At 55.5% G+C, this 25,366-nt stretch overlaps 1 protein-coding gene across 3 annotated transcripts in view; it reads right to left on the minus strand.

Annotated features, from left to right (window-relative positions):
• Positions 1–25,366, minus strand: part of PRIMA1 (proline rich membrane anchor 1) — a 60,056-nt gene that overhangs the window by 4,273 nt on the left and 30,417 nt on the right. For 2 of the 3 annotated variants that reach the window (XM_072839756.1, XM_072839755.1), the window contains exon 4: positions 10,947–11,076. In XM_072839756.1, coding sequence (XP_072695857.1) covers positions 10,947–11,076 — 130 coding nt within the window. Of the gene's footprint in view, positions 1–1,597; positions 1,767–10,946; positions 11,077–25,366 lie in introns of all 3 variants that reach the window. The other variant, XR_012037140.1, reaches the window with a different exon arrangement.

The following is a 25,366-nucleotide window of genomic DNA, read 5'->3' on the forward strand; positions in this document are numbered from 1 at the left end:
CCCAGACAGCTTTTCATGAAGTCAGCATCCCCCAGCAAGGGTTGTCCCCTGGCTCGGGGTCTGGATCCTATCACCTCCCACCACCCTCCTCCTGGAGAGTTCCAAAAGTTTTGCTTTAACCCAGCACATCCCCCAAACCCTATTTATGGAGATACTCACAGACACTTCCCAGAGGCCCCGGGTTGGTAGGGGTCAGACAGTTGCCTTGTTTGTTATGGGCTCGTGGAAACCAGCCTTTGTCCCTGGGTCTCCTTCCTCGCTCCCCTCTGCCCACCTACCTCTTCCCAGGGGCTTCGAGCAGTTCTGACTTTGCTGGGTGGGTTTCATCTCCGACTCTGAGTTTGCAAGGTCTGGGAAATTGGGGAGGGGGTGCGTTTTCTTATAGGGAGAGCCCACGCTGATGGGCTCCAGCCAGAATCCTACATTTGTCATCAATATTCGAGGGGGAGGGTGGGCATCAGAAATAGGAGTCCAGGAACCACGAATGGGAATAACCTCGGAGCCCAAACCCACACGGCTTTCTCCCTAATAAATGTTCAGTCTTGGGCCAGGTCTGAAAGATCAACTGGAGCAGGCAGGTCTGGGTCAGGGGAGATAACGCTGAAGAGCCTTCCAGAAGGGATACTGGAGAGATGAAGAAAGGGGCCTGGAACCCCATGGAAATGGGCAAAGCATGGAGGGCACAGAGTTTCCACCTCTTTAGGGTGAGGGGAGGATATCAGCGGGATTTCTTCTGCGGGAGAAGAGGTGACATTTCCACGGCCAGCCTGCTGGCTAGGAGAGCCTTCTGTAGTCCCCGGGGCCTTGGAGGGAAACGCTGGCACAGAGGGCCTGGCAGGAAGCAAGCCTGGCTGGAGGGACACTGAGGACAAGGCAAGGGGACAGCCCCAGGGCCTTGTCAATGGTCCTAGCCAGCTTCCCAGGCAGGACAGGACGGGGGTGGGGTGGGGCAGGGGCTCCACCCAGCAGAGTGGCACCTGTGGCTGGCACAGCCTCCCCCCCCCCCCACCGCCGGGAGCATTCCTAGAGCCTGGGCACGGCAAGGGGAGAGGGGGACGCTATCTCGAAGGTTCTCCTGAGAAATGGACTTGGTCTGCTTGCCTCCTCCACCAGAGCTGAGGCCCCGACCACTCTACTCTCTGGGCTGCTGCCCCAGCCCACTCCCCAAGCCCTCCTGGGATTCACGGAGGCCCAGTGGAATCTGGGGTTTTATCTACAGCGGGAGATGGCTCCACCTGGCCCCTCCCTGCGCTGTCCTTCCACTAGCAGGGCACTTCAGGGGGACGCTGCCCAAGGGCTGCGAGGTCACGGCTCAGTAAACCCAGGCCCCACCACGTCGAGCTGTGTGATCTTGGGCAAGCCACTTAACCCGTCTATGCCTCAGTCTCCTGACCGGTCAAATGGGTACCATAAGGGTGTCCGTCCCATAGGCTTGTTGAGAGGAGGAGGGACGTTAATGCAGGTCGGCACTCAGACGAGCACCTGGCATAGAGGAAGTGCTCCGGAAGTGTCTGTTAGCTCCGGTACTGCTGCCGGAGGGGTGGCAGCAAGGCGCGGGCCTGGGCACGCTCCACTGCCGTCTGCACAGACGTCCTACCTACTGTGTACCCGTGGGGCTCCGGAAATGCCAGAGAGGCTCGCTGGGACCCAGCGTGGCTCCGCGGCGCTCTGAGCCAGCCTGGGCCATCCCGCTAAAGCAAAGAAAGGCATCTGCACCCTGGTGCAGGAAGGGATGGCCACAGACGACTCCCTACAAGGCCTGGTTCCTAAAACCAAGAGAAAGGGAAGTGAGCTTTTCCTTGGCCGCGTCTGGGGTTCCTGCCTGCAGGTGGTGGCTTCTCCACCTGGGACCCCTGTGCCCTGGCCCAGGGCTGGTCAGCAGTGGACCCTCCGCGTTCTTTGCATGGAGCCCTGGGCCTGCAGCTCCGGGGGCGTGTGCACCAGCCACAGCCTCTGCAGGAGCAGCCTTTGCCGGCGTGGCAGGCCTGGGTGGGGGCAGGCTCCAGGCACCCCTCTTGGGTCCCACTGACAATGATCTGACCAGTCCCCCCCTTATCCTGTTGCTCTGCTGTGGGAGCTGGAGGTAGGGACAGCTCTGAGGAGCTTGAGAAGGGAGGGCTGCTGGCTCGCTTCTTGCCTCCTGTGCCCCACGGAAGGGTCTGTTTTCAGCAAAGTTCAGAGGCCTCGGACTCCCCCTTCCAAAAGCATTCATCCTCCCCTCCACCCGCACCCCAGAACACACACTCATGCAAATACACCCCACTCACACAGACACACACACACACACACACACACACACACGAGTGCCCATACACTCTCGCCCATAGCCACCCCCTCACACACACACACACACACACACACACACACACACACATCCACCCACAATGAGCTGCCTTTGTGGCCTGCAGAGGTCTCCAAACCTGGGTCAGAAGCCAGGAAAAGCCCGTGTGAGCCACCAAGGGTGTCGCTGACCGTGAGAAGCAGCAGACTCCTTTCTAACCCGGCGCCACTTCCTCCCTCACCTGGGGGAAGGTGAGCCAGGGATGCAGCTGACGAGCATCCTCGCGCTCCAGCTGAGCCCACTGTTGGACCACCTCCCTAGGGTGTCCTTGTTCAGGCATCTCTGGCTGAGCAAGCCGAAGGCTGGCGTCCGTGAGTCTCATGGGCTTCTGCTCGCCCCTGGGACCCAGCCAGCAGGGCCAGGCGTTTGGATCTCATTCCGAGTGCAGCGGGGAGCCATCGGAGGCCTCCTTAAATCAGGGATTCCTGTCTAAGCCCTGGCCCTGCCCCACATCCTCCACCTAGCCTGTCTACAGAGATGAGTTCAGTGAGGGATGGAGCTTCCTGGTGACAAAAGGGCCCCCCCAAAAGCAGGACCCGTCTGGGTCTCCCAGCCATTGGGACTGAGCATGCCCACAATGGGCCTGTCTGTCTGTCAATGACTGGCCTGCGGTGCCAAGTGGCTCCACTGCTCGAGGCATGCCAGGCAGACAAAGCCGCTCACCCCTGCCTGCCTCCTACCACCAGGATGGCATTCCATCTCCCACTACAGCAGGTGGGTGCCTTGTCGGGGGCAGGGCAGGGGGGATAAATGCGCCCAAATAAGCATCTCAGCCCAAGGCAGATGGGGACACACAGAGCCCTTGCCCCTTCTGGGCCCAATCTCTTCTCAGAGGGAGGACTGTGGCGGGGGATAATCAAGAGATACTGTGGCATGTGGGACTCAAAAGAAGCCTGTGTGTTGACCCCCCACTGAGGAAAAGCAAGCCCTGGACTGCCTGGGCCCCGGGGAAAAGGGCACCGGTGCTGAAATTGGAAGACTGAGGCTTGATCCTACAGCAAAGCACAAGAATCCAGCCGAGGTCCCGAAGGAAGGAAGATGGTCCCGGAGCAGCCACGGCCATGTGTCGGTGCTCGGGGCCCGGCCAAAGGCGGTCCCTCCTCGGAGCACCCCAGCTTTGACCTGGCTCCCGGTACAGTTAGACGCGGTGCTTTCCACTTGCAGCGGGGAGGTTGGATTTGGCGCCTGGGGGCGCGGTGTTGTTACAGGAACGGAGGGGGACAGCAGGGAAAAGTGACAGATGGGAGCGGCTGCGTCTCAAGTGTCTGCATCGGGCCCCACCTGGCCCAGGAGGTTTTGGTGCAGAGACAGCTCCAGTCTCAAGACCCCAGGGATCCCAGGCACACTCAAGGTGACTGTCTCGCTCCTGGAAGCTCAGCGAGAGGTGGCTGGGTGCGGGGCTCCACTCCCGTCCTCAGCCCCCGGGCCCCAGCGGTCTCGTCCTCCTCCCGCCCAGCTCTGATCCCGACTGTGCAGGTCGGCGGGAGGCCGGGGGCGAGGGCTGGGCTGGTGGCCTGCGCGCTGGGCAGGAGGAGGCGGCAGCAGATGGCGGGGCCCGAGGGTGTCACCCGGGCGGGAGGGAGGCCGGGTCACTCGGGGCGCAGGTGGGGGGCCGCTGAGTCACTGAGCACGCACGCAGTCCAGCTTGAGCCCAGCAAGAAGGCGGAGGAGCCTAGGGCTCGGAGGGAGAGCAGAGGGTGGAGGACGCCCCAACTGGGACAGGCCAGGCATCGAGAACCGGGCACATGCCACCCGAAAAGCAGATTTTACTTCACTCACCCGGAGGGAGAGAAAACACCGAGTTTACCAAAAATCTCAGTAGAGTTTGCTAATTTATTTTTTTGTTTTTATTTTTTTTTAATTTTTATTTATTTATTTATTTATTTGAGTTTGCTAATTTAAAAGGTAGGATCTGGGGGCGCCTGGGTGGCTCAGTCAGCTAAGCACCCAATTCCTGATTTCGGCTCAAGTCATGATCTCAGGGTCGTGGGATCGAGACCCGTGTCGGGCTCTGGGCTCAGCTCAGAGTCTGCTTGAGAGTCTCCCTCTCTCTCTCTCTCTGGCCCTCTGCCCCTCCCCTCTCTGCGCAGGTATGTGCTGTCACTTTTTAATCAAATAAATAGATGAATAAATAAATAAAAAGTAGAATCTGGCAAGTCTGTGTAAACAAGCCTCCATTCAAGCCACAGAAAGTCATGGACTAGTGACTACGTGCTGGACACAGTCAGGGAGAGGGACGAGGAAGGCGAGATGGCCACCCCCCCTTCGCATGTTTGTGCAAGTGTGCACGCAGTCCCTGACACACACGCGGGGGCACATGCACCTGTAGACACCAACATCAACCTGCCTAGAGCAGAAAGCAGAGACGGGAATCAGGCAAAGTGACAGCTCCAGGGCTTGGGCTGGGGAGAAGGATCCAAACCAGCCCAGGAAGCCCATCAGAGGAGGCGGCGCTTGGCCTGGGGCTTGAGTGAGGAGCAGGAAGGGCTCAGCTGGCAGTGCTCAGCCGGAGGCAGCTCCCTGCGAGCTCCAGAGCACCCAGGAGGGCTGGGGACCTCTGTGACCTGAGCCGCTCTCCTCCCCAGCCAGGACTCGGTTTCCTCCCACGACCTTGGAGGCTCATTTTGGCTCCGACCCCACAGGAAACTCATTTCCACCCCTCGGTGGCCTTCCATGGCCCCAGGCCACCCGGTCTTCTCTACCTGCCACACTCTGTAAGAACCGACCCTTCCTGGCCACCGCCCCTCGCCCAAAGCTCCAAAGAGAAAGTCAATTCTGGAAAGAACATTAACTTCCCTGGCTGACTGCTGTGGAGTCTGTGATTCAAGAGAGATCTTGAAAAAAATCCCCACCACAGCATCAGGCTGGAGAGAGAAACGGAAGAGGGGAGAGGGAGGGCGGGAGGGCCGAGTGTGCAAGTTCCCGGGGACGGGGACAGAGCCACCTGCCGCTTCCAGAGGCACTGCTGACTCCAGGGGAGCACGTCCATCACCTACGAGGGGGCTCCGCAGCAGACAGGACGCGGTCCCGCTAAGGTGGACGCGAGTCAGCGCCCCCCCCCCCCCCGGGGACACCTGTAGGCAGGGGTGGGGACGGGGCGGCGCTCTGTCCGATCTTGGCACGTCAACAGGTAATGTGCGAAATGGAAAGAGAATTCTCATAAGGGCACAGTCCTCGCTTAGAGCGTGGAGGGAGGACGGGGACAGCTGACACCCGAAGTGGTTGTCTCTCAAGGGTGTGACTGGGGGGGCGGGGGGCCTTTCAGGGGGCTTCTGCTTTTCTCACTAGGCTTGTGGCACGTTTCAAGCTATGTGCATGCATTACCTCAATAACCATTAAAAAAGGCAGTGGTGGGTGCACAAAACCCTAAGCTTTCTCTCTGATCATAAAGCTGCATCAGGAAGGCCGAGCACTCCTGAGCCTTGGGGTGGGAGGAGCACCCCGACCCCTTCTCCTTCTCCCTTCCAGCACCCTGGTCCTCCCCCTCCTTCACAGCACTCACACTTTTTAAAAGCATTTATTTATTTATTTGTGTAACAGCTTGCTTTCTTCTTTCTTTCTTTCTTTCTTTCTTTCTTTCTTTCTTTCTTTTTTCAAAAAGATTTTATTTATTTATTCATGAGAGACACAGAGAGAGAGAGGCAGAGACACAGGCAGAGGGAGAACCAGGCTCCACGCAGGGAGCCCGACGTGGGACTCGATCCCGGGTCTCCAGGATCACGCCCTGGACTGAAGGCAGTGCTAAAGCGCTGGGCCACCTGGGCTGCCCCCTTTTTTTTCTTTAAAAGATTTTTTTTTTTTTTTTGAGAGAGTGAGAGAGACATGAGCTGGGTGGGGGTGGGGGGTAAGAAGGGGGAGAAGGAGAAGCAGACTCCCCGCTCAGCATGGGGCTTGATCCCAGGACCCTGAGATCACACCCTGAGCCAAAGGCAGATGCTCAACCACTGAGCCACCCCGGTGTTCCAAGCACCTCATTTATTAACTTGCTTGTGTGTGTGTGTGTGTGTGTGTGTGTGTGTGTGTATTTAATCCACATCCCCCCTCGTGAGGGGGCAGAAGCTCACCTCGTGTATCTCTACATCCCTGCCGTCTAGTCTCATCCCCAGCACACAGTAGGTGCTCAGTATCTGTAGAGCAAGCTGGGGAGCCCCAGGGCACACACGCGCACATACACACATGTGCACCTGAGCCCACCCCCAGGGAGCAGCACGCTTGCTCACTGTCTGCAGTTAATGGTGTGCGGGACCGGCCACACTGGTGGCCACACCGTTCTGTAGCCTCTTCCGTCTGTCAGCCAATACCCTTAAATCAGAATGAGGCGGCCGTCAAATGGCTTAATTGGCAAATCGATGGCAGAAGGTGAAGGCCTGGGCTGCGGACAGCTGGAGGAGGAAAGGTGTGCTTCGTGGGCCGGGGGTGTGGGGGCGACTCGAGGCAGGGGCCCCCAAGGGGATGGGGATGCGTCCTCTCTCTGCAGCACAGGTGTTCTCCGCACCAACGGTGTGGCTGTCAGAGAAGCTGAAGACACCACCCTGGGACGGTACCCCCGTAAGAGTCCAGGGGCCTGGGAACTTCCTTCCCCTGGCCGGCTAGGGGTCTGAGGCCTGGCCCTCCTACCTGGGCGCTGGGCACCTTGCACCCTGGAGCTTTGTCTCGGTGACTGTCACGGATCATTGTTGTTTGAGGTCCCCATCCCATCCTGGACCAACGGCTTCTTTCATTGTGTCTGCTTACAACTTATTTCTGCTTGATAGTCCCTTCGGCTACTCCCCTTCAGAGGGTGGAACACCCTCTCCTCCCCCCATGAGGTGGGTACCCCGTGGGCAGAGACGGTGCCCAAAGCACCCAGGATAGGAGCCCCTGTGCCAAGCAGGGCCCCACCGCCTGGCCTAGACTTTGGCAGGCACTTCCGTCTGCAGGGATGCCTCTGAGCAGTGAAATGCCCTAGGTATTCCCCTACAGGTAAGGGAAACAGGCCAGGGAGGGCAGCGACACCTGCTGAGCTGGGGGGGGGGGCAGCTGGGAATGGGGCACAGAGCTCTGGACTCCCAGTCCTGGGTTCTTGGAACAACTCCAGGCTGTCTGGTGCCATGTGCATGCCAGGCCTGGGGGTGGGGAGGAGCCCTGGGTGGAAGCACAGGGTGCAGAGCACACAAGGGCTCTGGGGCTCCATCACCCTGCAGCTGTGAATAAAGAAGCTGCTGAGAGTGTCTGAGGGGTGTAATCGGTTAAGTATGACTCTTGGTTTTGGCTCAGGTCATGATCTCAGGGTCCTGGCCACTGCTCACCTCGGGGTCTGCTTGCTACTCTCTCCCTCTTTGCTCCACACCCATCCCTGCCCTTCTCACCCTCCCCCCATGTAAATAAATAAATCTTAAAAAAAAAGAAAGAAGTTGCTCACAGCAAGCTCAAGGCAAGGAGGCCACTGAAATGCAAGCTGTGTGGGCTCCCGGGCTGGGGACCCTGCAGAGGTTGGGGTCATTGGCAGGGGACCTGGGGGCCACTGCATGCGCCAGTCACAATGTGAGCGGCTCCCCTCCTCAGGCCCTTGGTCTGATTAACTCCCTCCCGCTTCCTAGAAACCTCTTGGGGCCCTGGGTCTGGGGGAGGTGCTCCTCCTTGGGCTCCTCCCCTTGGAGCCCCTCACCCCCGAGCACCATATCATCTAGCACAGAGTTGGGACTCTGGATGCATTTTTTGACTCAGGCTGCAGTTCGATTCACTGAGTCTGTGAGTCCAAAGTGCTAATGAGACCCCATCTCCCACCAAGGTCAGGCCCGGTGGGGGCTCTGCGGGGTGCCGCTCTGCACCTGCTCCCGTCTCCTCCCACTCCTGCAGAAGCTGTGGGCCCTGTGGCCTGCACCCCAGATGCCAAACCAACCTGGGATCTCCAGAACCACCTTCCTACCCCAGCTGATTCTAGAACCATCCACCCGGTGAGCTGGCTCCCAAAGGCTGTGTGGGGGCCCTTCACAAAGATCTCTCGGAAATCCTCCCCCAGGACTCCAGGCTGTGAGAGTTAAAAAAAGACCCGGGTTCATCACTGAATTTTCCTTTTAATGGTTTTACAGTGACATGAAATGCTTTTGTTTCCTGAGAGAAGAGGCATGTTTCAAATGAATTATTAACCAAAAAGAATTGGCCGTGAGCAAGACATCCTCCGTTGACTCCGGAGAAAAATGCAGACAGACAGCTGGCTTGCATGGTGCTATCTCTTACAGCCCCCAGCAGAGGTCAGCCTGGGCAACAGGAGGGGGCATCGGCTCTCCCACCAGCTGTAGCCCGGCCTGCTGCCCATTCGTCCCCCAAGGGGTTGAGCCTCCCACACAGGCCTCCTTCCAGGCCGGTTCTGGGGTGCCGGCCTCTATTTCTGACTCTGCTGGACCCTGAACGGAGCCCCCTCTGGTCACGGACTGTCCGCCCTGGGGGCTGAGATGCCCTTGCTGGATTATGAGGTCTGGAGGAGCAGAGGGCTGGGCCTTCTTCCCAGGCCCCAAGGCTTGCGGAGGACAGTGTGGACCATGGTGCTGTCGCAGCGCAGGGACTGTGCTGGTCTCTATTTCTGCGGCCACCCACCCATTCCGTCCTGTCCTCTCTCCCTGCCCTGTGTCCCGGGAGGCTGACGCCTTCCGCTGCATGTCTTGGGCTCCCCTGTTCCTTGGGTTTGGCCAATGACATGCACCCTCAGGAGGACTAGGGAGGGTGGAGAGAGGTTGGGGTGTTTCTCCCCTTCCTTTCTTGTTTAGGGGTTCATCTCCATCTGTTCCAATCAAGCTCCTGCGAAGCGGCCCCTCTTTTGAGTCTCAGGCTCTCTAGGTTTTCTAGTTCCTGTGGCACGATTTCCTCCCCGTGTCCTGTTCCTAGGGGTGCTGACCGCCCCCCCTTATAGTCCTGGAGGACTTCACGAGCCCCATTTACATCCAGGACCTGCCCACACCCCTGGAAGGGATCAACTGAGCCTTGTGGCTTGAGTTCCGTGTGTTTCTGGGTCACTGACAGACCCAGGAACCAAGAGCTCAGAGCCTGAGGAAGAGGACAGAGGGCAGCCAGGAGGCCCCTCGGGCTGCTCTGAGGGGAAGTGAGGGGGCGCCCCCACACGCCTTCCTGGAAGAGCCCCAGCTCCGCTAAAACAAAGCTGGCGACACTTCAGGTCTTCTTGTTTTTGGACACTGTCTGTCAGCCTTGGAGCCTGCGAGCAAGGGGTGCAGGGGGCTCTTGGCCGGGAGGTAGATCCCCAGGGCTTGGCCTCTCTGCGTGGAGCTGCTGTACCCGGGCCCTGTCCCCCTCGTGTCCTGCCGCCGAGCCACCAGGACACTCCCAGGCTGTTGCCTTATCTGGCCCTTCACCCTCCATGCCTGAACGCGCATTCGTTGTAGGACTTTTAACTCAGTATTTTACTTTTCCTGCTTTTGAATTATTAAAGTGAAGCCCAAAAGAACAACAGATTAAAAGGCTAAAGTGAAATAGTTGAGCTGTTACAATTGTTCTTAATATATATCCCCTAACTTGGGGCCTTCAGGAATTTTCAAAAACTTTATTAGAAATCGATGAACAATGCTTAGGACCCTTAGGGGTTTCGCAACATTTTTGTCTTTTGCCTCTGTCCTCCAAGGAAGGAGGGGTGTTGGTGAGGGGGTGCTTTCTGGAGGCTGGGAAGCCTGGAGGTCAGGGCCTGCTGCTCTGTAACTCTGGGGGGCTGCCATCCACAACATGGCAAGACTGAGGGCCCCAGACACTACCTGAACCTCCTCAGACCCCAGTGCTAGCCACACTCCGCTGCAGCCCCCAGCTCAGCATGGGGGGGGGGGGCGGTGACTGGTGATCACTTTTGTATTTTTTGTTTTTTGTTTTTTAAATTTTATTTATGATAGTCACACAGAGAGAGAGAGAGGCAGAGACACAGGCAGAGGGAGAAGCAGGCTCCATGCAGGGAGCCCGATGTGGGATTCGATCCCGAGTCTCCAGGATCGCGCCCTTGGGCCAAAGGCAGGCGCTAAACCATTGCGCCACCCAGGGATCCCTGGTGATCACTTTTGAAAGGTAAAGGAGTTGGTAGGTACAGAAAGGACAGCAGTGTCTGTGAAAGCCAGTCTGCTGTTGGCATAATTAAGGACTCCCCTGGAGCATTCCCATTCTTTCCTCCCATTTTACAAGTAGGGAAACTGAGGGCTAAAGAGGTTAAAGCGCTTTCTTCCTGGTCACACGGTTTGAACTGGTATTTAGATCTGACCCCAAAGCCCCGGTTCCTACTCCAAACCAGCGTGGGCCCTCCTGGTGGCTCCATCCAGTGGCACCCTGCAAGGATCATGTCCATACTCCCAGGTGCCTTAGTGAGCTCCTGATGGCAGGCTGTGACTTCCAGGTAGGGATACTATTCACACACACACACACACACACACACACACACACTCACTGCCCTGGACCCAACACATAACTGGCGCTCATTCACTGCTTGGCTGAAGGAAGATGGGCATTCACTGTACATCCTTCCTGCTTGTTAAATGCTTAACAATTTTTATGGTTTCAAAAAACACGATGGGGGTGGGCGGAGCGGCCCCAGCCCAGGCGGAGCCCCGTCGGGGCTCAGAGCCCAGCGAGCACTCACCTTTTGATGGCTTTATAGCAAATGATGACAAGCACAGTGAGAAACACCAGGGAGGCGCAACATACCGCGATGATGATCACCAGCCCCGACCACCAGCTTTCCTCAGTGGGGCACGAGGTAGAGTTGGGGGCTGAAAGACACAGGAAGAGGCTGAGTCTCCCCCGGAGGAGCAGGTGTCGGCTGCGTCGGAGGTGGACCGTGGCGGGTGACACGGCAGTGTCCTCACCATCATCCGGCCCCCGGGATGGAGGCTCCTGACCTGGGCCGCTGTCCCCACCCCCACCCCAGCGGCAGGTGACGTCATGCCTGGCCCCCCGCCAGACACGTGCTCTGAGCAGGGGTTAACGCTGAGGCCCGGGCCATCCATCCTCCCTTGGCATGAGCTAACTGACAGCAGGGTCAGGTTTAATTTCCCATGAAAAATAACAGAACATCTCATTCTCTCAGTTGAGGCATTAGATCCACTTCCTCCGAGGGTGGGGGTGGGGAGCAGGGTGCACAGGGCACGCTCCAGGAGGGAGGACAGAAAGGGAGGCCCATCAATGTCAGTTTGGTAAGCCAAGAGGCAGCCTGTCTCCCTGCTTGGATCCGGCCCATGTGGGGAGTACCTACAGCCGTCTCAACTGGCCGAAACCCGGCAGAGTCTGTCGCTGACACAGCACCTGAGCTGTGCCACAGGGCCCCTTTGTCATTACTTGATCCAAGGAAGGGGTACCCGGGGTGAACCTGTCCCCCCCCCCACACTTGGCACCAGCTGTGCGGGGCAGACCGCAGCACAGGGTGGACGAGGCCCGCTGCAAAGCTGGTTCACTCTTCTGAGAACCGTGGAGACATCACACAGCCTCATCCCAGAGGCCCTGAAAGGTCCAGACACAGCTGGAAAGGAGCGCCCCGAATTGCAAAAGAAATAGGAGGGGTGGAGGGGAGAAAAGAGAGAAAGAAGGGAGAAGAGGGAGGGAGCGGAGGAGAGAGGGGGGCAGGGAGGGACAGACGGATGGACAGATATACAGACACTACTAGCTTTGGGCAAGTCTTCAAGACCTGTGGCTTTATGTAAAGGGATCAAAACTATGCCCTAGACTCTGTGTCCACTTAATAATCGATACTTTCAGGGGTGCCACAGAACATGGGGAGTAAGTGAATGGTTTCCCGGGGATACCACAGATGCTTTCGTCTCTACCGTCATTCTCAGAATTGACTCCTCACGGTGTAAACCGCACACGGTGATTCTTAACCCTCTGAAGTGTCCAGTGTGATCCGCTTTGACAAATGAGTTCACCTGCCTAAGCCACACCTCTGTCATGACATAGAATATTCCCACCACCCCAGGAAGTTGCCCTGTGTCAATCCCTGCGCTGCAGGCAAACACTATTCTGCTCTCTAAAATCAAAGATTAGGGGATCCCTGGGTGGCGCAGCGGTTTCGCGCCTGCTTTTGGCCCAGGGCACGATCCTGGAGTCCCGGGATCGAGTCCCACGTCGGGCTCCTGGCATGGGGCCTGCTTCTCCCTCTGCCTGTGACTCTGCCTCTCTCTCTCTCTATGTCTATCATAAATAAATAAAAATAAATCTTTAAAAATAAAATAAAATCAAAGATTAGATTTGCCTGTTCTTGAAAGTCCGAACATGGAATCATGCAGTATGTTATATCTTTGCTCCCTTTATTTAGCAAGATGTTTTTGAGATTTATCCACGTTATCGCAAATTTCAGAAGTTCCTTCTTTTTATTGCTGAGTGTGGTATTCCATTATATGAAGAAACCACAATTTGTTTATCCGTTCACCTGTTGTGGGTGGACTCCTGGGCTGTTTCCAGGTTTTGACTTTTGTGAATAGACCTGCTAGAAGCATCTGCAAACATGGTCTAGATCTTTTTTTTTTTTTTTTAAGATTTTTATTTATTTATTCATGAGAGACAGAGAGAGAGGAGAGAGGCAGAGACACAGGCAGAGGGAGAAGCAGGCTCCATGCAGGGAGCCCGATGTGGGACTCGATCCCGGGACCCCAGGATCACGCCCTGGGCCGAAGGCAGCTCAACCGCTGAGCCACCCAGGGCTCCCCTAGACCTGTCTTCATGTTTTTCCTGGATAAACATCTGGGCTCGCTGGGCCCTATGGTGTGTGTGTGAGTAACTTTATAAGAGGCTGCCTGTTTGTTTCCCCAAGTGCCTTTTCTCTTGTATATGCCTGCCGGGAACAATTAAAGAGGAGTAAGCAGAGCAGGGTAGTTCCAAGTTACCAAATTGTTATCAGATTGTGGTGTTGTTGCAGCTGGGTGGGGAGACCCAGCAAGCCACTAAGTGCTCTTTGCAGGGAGCAGGTGCTAAAGCCCCTTTAACAAATGTCAGGTCCCCAGATCTGGGGCTCAGATCACCACACAACCAAGCTGGTTCAGAAATGCTTCCTGAGACACCAGGACAGGGATGTCACCGAGCCACATGGCTGCTCTCAGCCAGGGCCGGGTCAGGCCATTAAGAACTCCAACACTGAAAAGATACAGAATATGAAATTCAAGATAGGAATAAACTCTAAAATAAGGGAAAGGAGATCCAAGAGGATTCTCATTTTTCCCATGATGAATTTCTTCAGTGGTTTTTTTGTTTTGTTTTGTTTTTGTGAAATATCAAACGCAAACCTCCGAGAAGCCTGGCTCTCCTACCCCAGTTCCACATTTTGGTGTATCCCAAATGTCCCAAATTTGGCTTGGCTGAGTCTTCCTGGGGTGACCCAGCACAGATTCAGGCCCCATTTTCCCTCCAATGGTCAGTGCATGATAGTCAGGAGTGCAACCAGATACAGGGGGATCCCAACCCCAAAGGGCTTGCCTCCTTGTTTTTGCCACAAAGGGAAGCAATTTTGGCTTCTGTCAATTGTACCTCAGGCTGTAACACCTCCGGGCCAAGTCCCAAGGGCCATGCCTGCAGCCCAAGGGGACCCTCACACCTGTCCACAGGGGACCCACAGGGGGCCGGGGCTCACAGCAGCTGTGGGCAGCCCTTCTCCAGAGGGTCCCTGGAAATAAGGGGAGGGGGGCTGTCTTTGGTTGTCACAGTAAGTGAGCCCAGGAGCTCCAGAAAACAACAGGGGCCTGGATATTCCTACAAGATTGAACTGTCCCTCCAAAAAAAAGCCACTGAGGCCCTCGTTGAGAAATACCATCAACGGGAAACAGAAGGGTTGATCCGAAACCGCCTTTGGTATCTGACACCAAATTTCAGAGTGTCTCTTTTGAGGTTCTTTACGTTCATTGGTAATGAGGTGGGGATCTCCTTCTTGCTTACTCGTCCCAAACACAATCGACATAGAAAGCAGGGGGACTGGTTTGAGAGGGTCCTTCTGCGTCGGGCCCCTGATATTATTCAGCAGCGTGCTGCCCAGCACATGCATGTGAGGAAGCTGAAGCTACTCCAGGCAAGAAGCTAACACATGAGCAAAGAGAGAGGTATTTTGTGAATCTAGCCTGGGGGTATAAATCTTGGATTTTGCCAAGAAAACGGCTCTTGTGTTCAAACAATGCATTCTTATGTCTCCTAGCTCCAGTCATTCTTTTTACATTAAGAAGCATCAGGAACTGTTGGAGCTGGAGGAAGCCTGAGAAGTATCATTTCAGCAAAAGGACACACACGGACACCCAGGATCAAGAAGCAACTTTTCCCAGGGGCCAGCGATCGGGACACCAAGCTTTGGGCTTCAGGCCAGGTCTGCTCCTGCCTGAACTTCCTTCCTACTGGTGTGGCCAGGACTCCTTTGCAGATGTGATAAGCTTAGCATGTGAGCAGCCTGATGGTGCACATTTGAGAAGATAGCATCATGAAGGTGCTCATTCATTCATTCATTCATTCATCCACCAGGCATTTGCTGAGCACCTGCCATGCTCTAGCATCATGCTAGGAGCTGGGAGTGCAAAGATGGATTTGCTAGAAACCATGCCCTTACCAGGTCTGGTACCAGCTGCCCACAGATCATCACAGGGCTGGCTGAGACCTGGTCACCTTTGCTCAAGGGGCCAGCAGGCTCCAAGAGGAGATGAGACATGCAGATTTGCTAACGTGCGAGGTGCAGGTCATTTGTGGCTTGAGGAGAGGAGGCCATTTGGTGCGAAGGATCAAGGAAGAGGGTGATGTCCATGAGAGGCAGATGGTCAGGCAGGGAAGGCTGAGACAAGCCGGGTGTGAAGTCCAGACATGAGACTGCCGGGGCTCCGCTCCCTCTGGCACAGCCCCTTGTTTGTGGCCAAGATTCTGCAAACACTGACAGAAAGGCAGGAGCTGTCCTGACCTCTAGGGGTTGCAGCCCCCTCTCTCCCTGTCTCTACTCAATAAAGCTCTGTCTACTGTATTCATTAAACACTCCTGACGTCTATAAAGATGATAAAAGTAACAACCACAGAGCTCGGCGTAGAACCACCTGGGCTCAGTTTTGCTTTATCAAAGGAGCTGCTTTCTTTCTAATCAAGAAATGTATCATTTAAACTTATATTTGGGGGGTGCCCAGGTGGCTCAGTTGGTTGGGTGTCCAACCCTTGGTTTCGCCTCAGGTAGTGTGATCTCAGGGTTGTGGGATCCAGAACCGAGTCGGGCTCTATGCTCAGCTCAGAGTCTGCTTGAGACTCTCTCTCTTCCTCTGTCTCTTCCCTAGCTTGCATTCTCTCTTTAAAACAAATACAGCAAAAAATAAATAAATAAAAATTACAAATAAATAATAAAAATAAATAAATAAATAAATACAGCTTAAAAAAAAAAACTCCTCATATTAGAGACTTCTTCCAGCCAAGATACAGTAACAGGGACAGATTTGTTCCCCCCCCAAAAAAACACACATCTGAAACATCTACAAAATATACCAAATACATACGACAATGGTTTTCAAAATAGCAGACATCAAGGCAACAGAAGGCACTGATCTCTGAAGTACAAGAAACGAAGAAGGGGAGTTCGGGCTGCCCCAGATCACTGCCCGAGAGTTTGCAAAGAGCGGTCCTGGAAGGGAGAAGCCAGCAGGATCCAGACATCTGCGTGAAGTTGGGGAGCTGGAACTGGGAGTCCAGGGAGTGAGCACGATGGATATGGTCTCCCCCCAGGGTACTTCCAGAAGAGGGGAGGAAGCCAACAGCCTACAAAGAAATCTACCAAGGAATATATAATGGCACGAGTGGCAAATGCTAGAAAGAGATGAAAAGGAGGTCATCTTGTGGAAGTGTCTAGAAAAGAAGCAGCTGTGAATGTGCCCATCTGAACGGTATCAAGGAGCCTGAGCAGACCAACGAGACTCCAGTGCCCCAGGGGAGCCTGTGAGGTCAGGCAGGAGCCCCCAACCCCAGTGCTCCCGCTGACCAGCACCTTCCCTGTATCGCTCTCAGGTATTGGTGACCATCAGATGAGACAGCAGGGGCAGGGTTCTTGAGGGTCCCAGGAGTAGCAACCATCATCACCTGCTGGGCACTGATTCCAAGGCACGCGACTGGTCATGGCAGTGCAGAGCCCACTGAAATCCCCTTTTGTAAGTGGGGAAACTGAGACCACACAGTCAGCAGAACAATCACGATTCGAACCCAAGTGTGCTTGCGACAGCATTCATGGTCAACTCAACATGCTTACGTGTGATCAGGAACCTGCCACTTCCATCTCCTTGCCTGCCAGCTCTACACAGGAGGTGCCTGACGGGCAGCGGGGTACGCAGTGGGGCAGGAATGAATCAGAGGGGCAGCCAGCAGGGGAGAAACAATTCGGGTTTGCAAGATATTTTTCAATGGTTCCTAGAAGAAGGGAGTTATAGCCTTGTCCTTTTTTTTTCTTAAGATTTTAATTTATTTATTGGACAGAGAGAGAGAGAGGGGGGGGGAGAGGGAGAGAGAGAACAAGCCGGGGAAGGGGTAGAGGGAGAGGGAGAAGCAGACTCCCCTTGGAGCAGGGGGCCTGAGGAAGGGCTCGATCCCACGACCCTGGGATCATGATCTGAGCTGAAGGCAGATGCCTAACCTACTGAGCCACCCAGGCGCACCCCCCCGTCCTTTGTTTTAACATGATTTTATCCGTTGTGATGGAGACTATGGATTTATCCATGGTTTGGCCTTTTGACCCTGAGTGGCCACCCTGAGTGGCCAACCACTCGCGTCCTGCGGCTCCTCATTTCTCGAGCGCAGCCTGAGCGCCAGGCACTGCCGGTGACACCGTGGGTGTTCACTCGGCCCCAGGGGAATCATTTTAGACTTCTCTCCCAACTTTCCAAGTCTTTGATGACTCACGCCAAGGTTGCCTGTGCTGTTTCCCGACTGACTCGAGAGCTGAAATGGCAGCACACTGAGTCGGCCTTGACTGAGCGGGCGGGAGGCCGGTCAGCCTGCAGCCCCCCTGCACTGCTAGCTCCCCGCAGTCACGCTCCGGCCCATCAATGGGTCACAGCCACCGAGCACAGGTGCGCAGAGGGCCCCCTGAGCTGCCACCAGCTTCCCTCAAGAGGCTGATGCCCATGAATGCGCTCCCCAACCAGAGGACACGTTCACCCCATACTGGGGTCCCCCGTTGGGAGCTGGCCCAGGGCTCGTGACACCGCCAGGGACTTGCCACTGTTGTGTGTCGGGCACCACACAGGAGTCACGCGGCCCCGCTCTCAGGGATGGCCTCCTGGCACAGCTGGCCCTTAGGGTGTAGGGGAGCCCCTTTTCTGTGCCGGGCCCTCCCACCCACAGGAAGGGTCTAGAAGACACCACCCAGCCATCTGGGCAAAGTGCGCCCCGGGTTACCAAAAGTCTGAAGAGCATTTTGGAGCCATTCAACTCTCGGCCCCCGCCTCAGCCTGTTCGCCCAACACGAGGATGGGGTGGGGTCCAGGAGCTCTGCTGACACGTTCGTGTGGGGACACAACCTGTCTCCTGTGGTCAAAGGAGGGGTCTGGGGCGCAGAGAAGCAGACTCGTCCTCACATCTCTGCCCTGCCTTACATCCGGCCCCCGGAACCAGAGGGCACGCGGCTCCCACAAGCTCCTTCATGGCTGATGGCCCGTTCCCTGCCTCTGCCTCGGTGTCCCCAGCCCCACTGCGGAAGGAGGGGGTGTGGGGGCGCCTCCGTCCCCGTGTCCCACCCCCACACAGAGCCCATTGTTCCTGGCACACAAGGGGCCGACTCAGCTCACTGCCATCCATTCCCGGGCACAGGGCATCCACGGGGAGGCCTGTGCCAGGGCCGTCCACCCTCCCCCGTGGGCCAGCTCGGGGGTGGGGCCGCGCGCTCATCTCCCACCCAAGGTGCCAGGGCGTGTGGCCAGCCTTCACAGCCACAAGTGCAAGATCAGACCTTGACACCATGCAAACCTCTGGAACAAGCCCCTACATATAGAGAGAAAAGTCTCCTTTGGCACCTGTGCCCGATAAAAGCAGTGAGCATGTGCGCTTCAGCTCCAGGGGGTGGCTTTCGCCCCTTCTCTGCTAATAGGAGTCTGGCTCAGGCTTTGAGGATGGGATAGAACCCCCCTGTGATACGTCTTTCCAATCCCCCCACCCCCACGGCCAGAGGTTCCCGTGTCCCCCCATCCGCCACAGGCTCAGGCTTTGGAAAGGCGTGTCCACCCAGGAGGTGGGTTTTCAGTGGTGTCAGCCAGGTCTGGTCGTTCCAGTCCTTCTGACCCTAACTGATTCAGACATGGGCACATCATGCAGATCAGGCCAATGACATGAGGAAAAGCCTGCTGGCAGCTTCCAGAACTGTCTCCTTGCTGTTAAGGGAGAAGCAGGGAAATAGGAAGGCCTCTTTTCCTCGTGGACACCACCATGTCCTTTTTTACCCCTAAACAAAGTAGCTTTGGGGGGCTGAGGGTGCTGGGGTGCAGAGTGGGTGGGTTACAATGTGAACTAGGGCAGCCACGGTGCTTCAAGGGGCAACAGGTGAGCAAAGGGGGTTCATCACACAGGTGCCTGGAGGAAGAGCCAAAGCAAAGGTCCTGAGGTCAGCAGGGATGTGGCAGGTCTGAGGAGCAGCAAAGAGGCCCTTGTGACCGGGATGAAGCAGGCAAGAGAAGGACAGGAGAGATGAGAAAACCTTAAGCTTTTACACTGAGAAATGAGGTGTCATTGGAGAAGGGGTGGTCAGGTCTGACTTCACATTGACTGAATGGCTCTATGTTTAGAGTAGACGTGTGTGTGTGTGGTGTGTGTGTGTGGCGCAGGGTGGGGGAGTGTGTAGGAAGCTGGAGGGTCACTGCCAATAGTCTAAGATGAACAGGATTGTGGCTCAGATGGGGCTCAGCAGTGGAGGTGTGGATAAAGGGTGGATTCTGGATACATCTGGAAGGTCAAGTTCACGGAAGTGTGGATGTGTGTGCATGTAGATGTGTGGGCGGGTGCTGGGTGTGACCCAGGAGAGGGGATGGGCCCCATGCACAGGTGGGCGCCCCAGTATGTAGGAAAGGTGAGAGAGGAGTGTATGGGTGGGTGACAGAGCGGGCTCAGGGGTCGCTTCCTTCCTTCCAATGGTTTCTGTTGTCTCGGCGAAGCAGGAAGCAGGGTCAGCAGCTGAGCGAGGATGGGACAGGTGTCCAGGGTGGTGGGGTGGGCAGGGACCCTAAAGTGAGTCCGGTCCAGGGCCAGCCGCTTCACCCCACACGCCTTCACCCCATGCCTGGGACTGCAGGGTCAGGCTGGCTTTCCCCAGGCTGTGTGAAGGGAGGGTGGCCTGGGGCTGAGGGTGCTGAGGGTGTGCCTGGGGGGTGAATGCAGTGCCGGACCAGGACCGGCAGACAGTTCGTGAAGGTGCCCAACGTCCTGGGGCAGGTGGTAGAGCTGGGATCTGAACCCAGACATCTGGCTCCAGGGCCAACCTGCAACCCCCACCCAGAAACAAGCAAGCAAATCCAGGCCCAAAGATACACCTTGGACAAAATGAGACAGGAGGGTCCCATGGAGGGAGGGAGGCTGTGCATGGAAAGGGGACCTCGGTGTTACCTGGGCATCGGGGAAGCCTCTTTGAGGAGGTGGTATTTAGGCTGAGCCCTACAGGGTGGGGGAGAGGGGGCCGCCCTATGGAAAGGTCCTATGTGGGTTGGTCTAGGTCAGCAGGGGAAGGAGGGGGGCCACAGGCAGGGGGCACCCAAGCCTCTCTGCTGCCCCCCAGGACCCCAGTGTCCGGGACCTCCCTGCTGAAGCCCTGGGGAGGGGCTCCATGCCCTTCCATCTGTGACTCCCAGCCTGTTGCCCGAACTCCACAGGACACTCACTTCTCTGATTTATTTATTTCTGCCTGGCGTCCTGGGCACGGAGCCCAGCGTGGTGGCGGTGTGGCTGCTTATCATCAAGGACACTGTTCTCAGGCCCGGCTCCTGAGGGGGGCATTAAAAAAAAAAACAACCCAATACATTATTAATAATTGTCTCCATCATCCCCGTGCCTAATTAGGAAAGGAAAATTATGAATTGGGTTTCAGTCTCCATGGTGGGGGCAGCCACGGCTTTTCCTGATGCAAGGGAAAGATCTGGGCGGAGGCCCGGGCAGGAGCTGAGAACAGCAGGCCGCTGCCTGGTGCAATTAATTATGCTTCTGGTGGCCACTGCAGAACACGCCTCCCCTTGTTCCTCGCCCAAACAGCCCTCTTTGTGAGGCTCCTGAAGGCCAGGACTTGTTAGTCAACAGCACTCCTCGCTTTATGTAGCTGCAATCCATCCTTTCTCTGTTCCTTGCCCCGGGGACCCTCCCCGGACGCCCTGAGCCTTCTGTTGCCACCCAGGGCTGCAGATGCCCCGCTGCCCAGAAGGTCCCCACTTGGCAGCTTCAGAATGGCACAGAAGTGACGGGATGATGCCACAGGGGGAAGGCCCTGGGTGACCACTTGAGCCCACCCTCGTGGCCCTGACAACTCCTCATTCCCGTGCTAATCCATTCCCTCGCTCGTGTCTGCTAAGAGCCTGCTACTCTGTGCCGTGCACGCCCCGTGCCAGGTCCTGGGGATGGGAGGGTCAGCGAAACAGAAAGGGGCCTGCCCTCATGATGCTCAGGTCCACTAGAGAATGGACACAAATTCAGGAACCCCCAGACCGATGCCTGCTGATTCCGGTCTCCCTGAGACACTCGGTTGCCCACATGCCTTAGGTTCAAACAGCGGGAAACCAAAAAGCAAAAAACAATAATGCCCTGAACATGGTTGATCGAGAATAATGAGCCTGTCTTTACTTGTGAGACGCTCATGACCTTGGGGTGGGAAAATGCTCCCAAGAGAATATATTAAATGCTCAGCAGAGCCCCAGTTACCTAGTTGATACTGAACAGATGTTGAATTGCTTTCTTCCCTCCCACCCAGCGAGTAATACATGATGGGGTCTCATGAATGCCCCCTCTGATAGAATCTGCTCCGTCTACACAGTTGTAATCATGTTGAAGAGGGGTTCACGATCACCTTGGACCAATGGTTGACAAACCCTGATCCCTAGGCCAAATGTGGCCCACCACCTGTTTTTGGAAATAAAGTTTTATTGGAAAACCCACTTGTTCACATATGGTCGTGACTGCTTTCTGGCTGCATCAGCCAAGCTGAATAACTGCAACAGAGACAGTATGGCCCTGCAAGGCCTGAACTGTTTACCATCTGGCCTTTGACAGAAAGAATTTGCCGGGACACCCGGGTGGCTCAGTGGTTGAGGGTCTGCCTTCGGCTCAGGGTCGTGATCCCAGGGTCTCGGGATTGAGTCCTGCACAGGCTCCTCTCAGGGAGCCTGCTTCTCCCTCTGCCTGTGTCCCTTCTTCTCTTTCTGTGTGGCTCATGAATAAATAAATAAAATCTTAAAAAAAAAAAAAAAAAGGTTTGTCTATCCCTACCTAACTTGGGGTGGTCTTAACCTGAGACTGTTTGACAAACTTAGGAGAGTGATCCAAGAGCATCCTGAAATTATAGCCCCAATTTTCATTTTGCTAGTAACCATTCCACTCTTATATTATTTCTTGGAAGGGTGCTTCACTCCAAATGTTACACCAATACCTTGATGGGAGGTCTCTAGGCATGGGGCTCAGGCTCTGTCTGGCCTGTGAATTTTAACAATGACAGTGTGATGACACGGCGAAAGCGCAGAGGACTGACCGGAGTTTGGATATTGCCCTGCGCGTATCACATGTGCGAAGTGACCCTGGATGGTGCACTGAAACGATACAAGCTCCTCAACCCTTCCCTGGAAGATTGGGGTTCAGCCATGGAGGGGCTCAGCCATGATAACGTGTCAAGTATCATCCTGGCAGTCACCACAACAATGTGTTCAGTGGTTCTCCCAACAGCAGAAGCAACGACATTTGGGTAGATTTAGGACTAACATCCCTAAGAACTGTCTACACCCTTTAACTGTCCAACAATGGAACAGGCTGGTTTCTAAGGCAGGTACAGCCCGCCACTTTGGCGGCAGCCTCCAAGGCTCTTTCTGGCTCCCAATCTGATGACAAGCTTACCCTTGGCTTAGCTGTGAGGAAGGACAGGCAGTTCCATCCCATCCCTCATCCTGCAGTTTCAAGCACACGGGAGAGCCACTGGCCCCTCCTTCCTCCTCTCGATCCCCCTCAGTACATCTTGGGGTCTTTTTGTTTGTTTGGCACTCAAACATCAGCTTCTGCAGCCACCCGCCTCTGTCTTGGCTATGGAGGTGAGCACTAGAAGGTATGGTCCTCTCCACCTGTGCTGGGGTACAGGGGATATGAAGCCACATTACGACCTTCTCAGGCACCTAGAGCCCTTCTTGGGAAGACTGCCTCAGGCTGCTGGAGTGGATACACATGCAGTGGGGAGCCTGGAAATTTATTCCCCTACACCTAGGAGAGTCCTTGACCAGTGACCGACAGCAGCTAGGCTGGACAGTCTAGCCCCCTGCTGCCAGCTGGGACCACTGGTAGGACATAAGGAATCCTCCAGAATCCCCCCACAGGATGGGGCCCAGGCCTCCTGGATGCTCACTTGGCTTTCTCTTCTTCCCAGTCCCACCTCTTGTGTTGCCTTCCAGTCTCCCCTGGGTACAGTTCCTTTAAGAATTCTTGTCTCTGGCTCTGAGAACAGGTGCCATGTCAGTGACCCCAGACATCAGGTCACCAAACGTGAAAGGTCCTGGCCTGCCTTCCCAAGCATCAGATAGATGACATTACATCCCAATGAGATTCATGGGAGCTTTCTATGTTCCAGATTCCTTCCCAGAATCACCCTTTGCTAGTTCTCTAGACAAAGCCTAAGTCTTGTTTAAAGGTCCCTGTTGGCATGAGCTAAGAATGATCTTGGTCCAGGTGTTACAAAGGGCTGGTGACACAGCTGAGAAAACCCAGTACTGTTTAGTTGCTCTTTGTTAAAAAAAAAAAAAAAAAAAAAAAAAGGAATGTCTGAAATGTCTGTGGCTTTGGGATAAAACCACAGTAGTATTAAAGAGGGGAAAAAAAACCACCCATGCCAATGGTTCATGGCTGCACTCTGATATTATATATATAACATGTGACTACTTAAACTTAAATGAATTAAAACAAAATTAATTTTAAAAAATCCAATAGCCGCACGTGGCTAATGGCTACCACACCGGACAGCACAGACATAGATCATTTCCATGATCTCAGGAAGTTTCTTGGATGGCACTGGTCCAGGGTGATGAGAGGTGAGATGCTCTGCTTCCCTTTCCAAAAGGGCAGCAAGAGCAGTTTCGTGCCCCTCTGAAAGGGAAGGAAGAATCACATAAGTGCTGACACAGCTGTTTCCAAAGCACTTCCTTCTCACATTCTCTTTAAGATTTATTTAGTTGAGGGGAGGGAGGAGAGGGAGAGGGAGATTCTCAAGCAGGTTCTGCACCGAGCACGGAGTGCGGAGCCTGACACAGGGCTCGATCTCACAACCCTAAGATCATGACCTGAGCCAAGACCAAGTGTCGGACACTCAACCAATTGCACCTCCCAGGCGCCCCTCTTGTTATATTCTTTTATTCTCATATCTTCTCCTGCAGAAATAGGCTGCTAGGCAGGGATTATTAATACCACTTCATAGGTAAGAATGCTGAGGATTCCTAAGGGCCAAAGAGGCAAAGTTGCGGAGCTGCTAAGAAAGTGACAGAGCTTCCGAAGCCACTGCTGGGAGGGTCCCCAAGCGTGGGGTGCAGATTCTAAGGCCATGCTTGGCACGCAGGCTCACTCGTTTAATAACCCCAAAGCTTGGGGAGTAGACGGACACTTCTTGAGGTGCTAACAGAGCAGGAGGCCGGGCCTGGTCGCCCCTCTGTGATGAGTGTGCGGCACTGCGGTGAAACAGGCCCAGCCTGCGGCCCAGACACCCCACGATCGCACTATCCCTGGACAACTTCTGGGACACTGGCCTGTCCAAGGGATGGGCCTGAAGGTCCTGACTGACAGCAAGCTCCTTCCCGGGATTTTTTTCCTTGTCTTTCTGCACAAGCGGCTCACTCCAAGGAGCCACCTAACATGGCATCTGGCACTGTCCCGGAAACCCTTTGGACTTTTGCAAGCGCTTCATCAGTCTGGACCTCAAATGGCCATCTGCCCAACCCGAGTGCCAGCCTCGGCCCAGAGGCACTCCTGACCTCCTGGGCTGGATGGTTCCTGGGCGGGCAGGAGCCCTGGGCACCGTGGGGGGTTTAGCAGCATTCCTGGCTTCTACCCACTAGATGCCAGTAGCTCCCCTCTCCCTACTGCGATGCCCAAATGTTCCCCAGGGAACAAAAGCTCCCAGTTGAAAACTGGGGGCCTGGCAGGTGTCCAGGGCTCTTCCCTGGCTCCTACTCTTGGTGCAGAGCCGGATGCCTCCCACGGGGCCACGGCCGGCAGCGCAGACCTGACTCAGCCTCCCAGGGTGCACCTCGCCGAGCCCAGGCAGCGATGCGAGGAGTCGAACTTGATGGCTTTCCAGCTGGAACCTGGGATCCAGAGCCAGTTGCCTCCACGATGACCTCCCGCTACTCAGAGGCTCCACAGCGGAACTGCCCATAACAGAGTCCAAAAGAGTCGAACGCCTTATTTTCCAAGGCATCCATAATTCTCTCTGCCAACACAGGAGACAATGTGCCTTTGCCACCCACAGGCCAGTTCATTCTAGATCTGAGAACAAGGAGCCCATTTACTCTGCGGAGGGGCAGGGGGCAGGCCATCATCTCTTCCAGGAAATGGTGGCCTTTGGCCTGGGTGGCTGGCAAGGGCGACACAGCAACTTGCAAGCTGGGAAGAGGCGCTGCTCTTTTGTCTTGTTTGCTCTGGTGGAAGAAGGGACCATACGCCAGAGGCTGTTCCTCCCTGACCCGCAGAACTTCATCGTCTTTCCCAGGGGGAGGGCCCAGCCATAGGGGTCCTTCTCAAAGGCCACTGGAAGCCACCTCTGCCTAACTGGAGGAATGATCCTACCCTCTTTCCTCCTTTCCCTTGATAAATGGAAAGCACTTTGGAGCATGGCTTCTCTGACCCGGCCCAAATCCGAGCGTGGGAT

Source organism: Canis lupus, chromosome 9, assembly GCF_048164855.1.
Source record: "Canis lupus baileyi chromosome 9, mCanLup2.hap1, whole genome shotgun sequence".
In the NCBI taxonomy this organism is placed as follows: domain Eukaryota; kingdom Metazoa; phylum Chordata; class Mammalia; order Carnivora; family Canidae; genus Canis; species Canis lupus.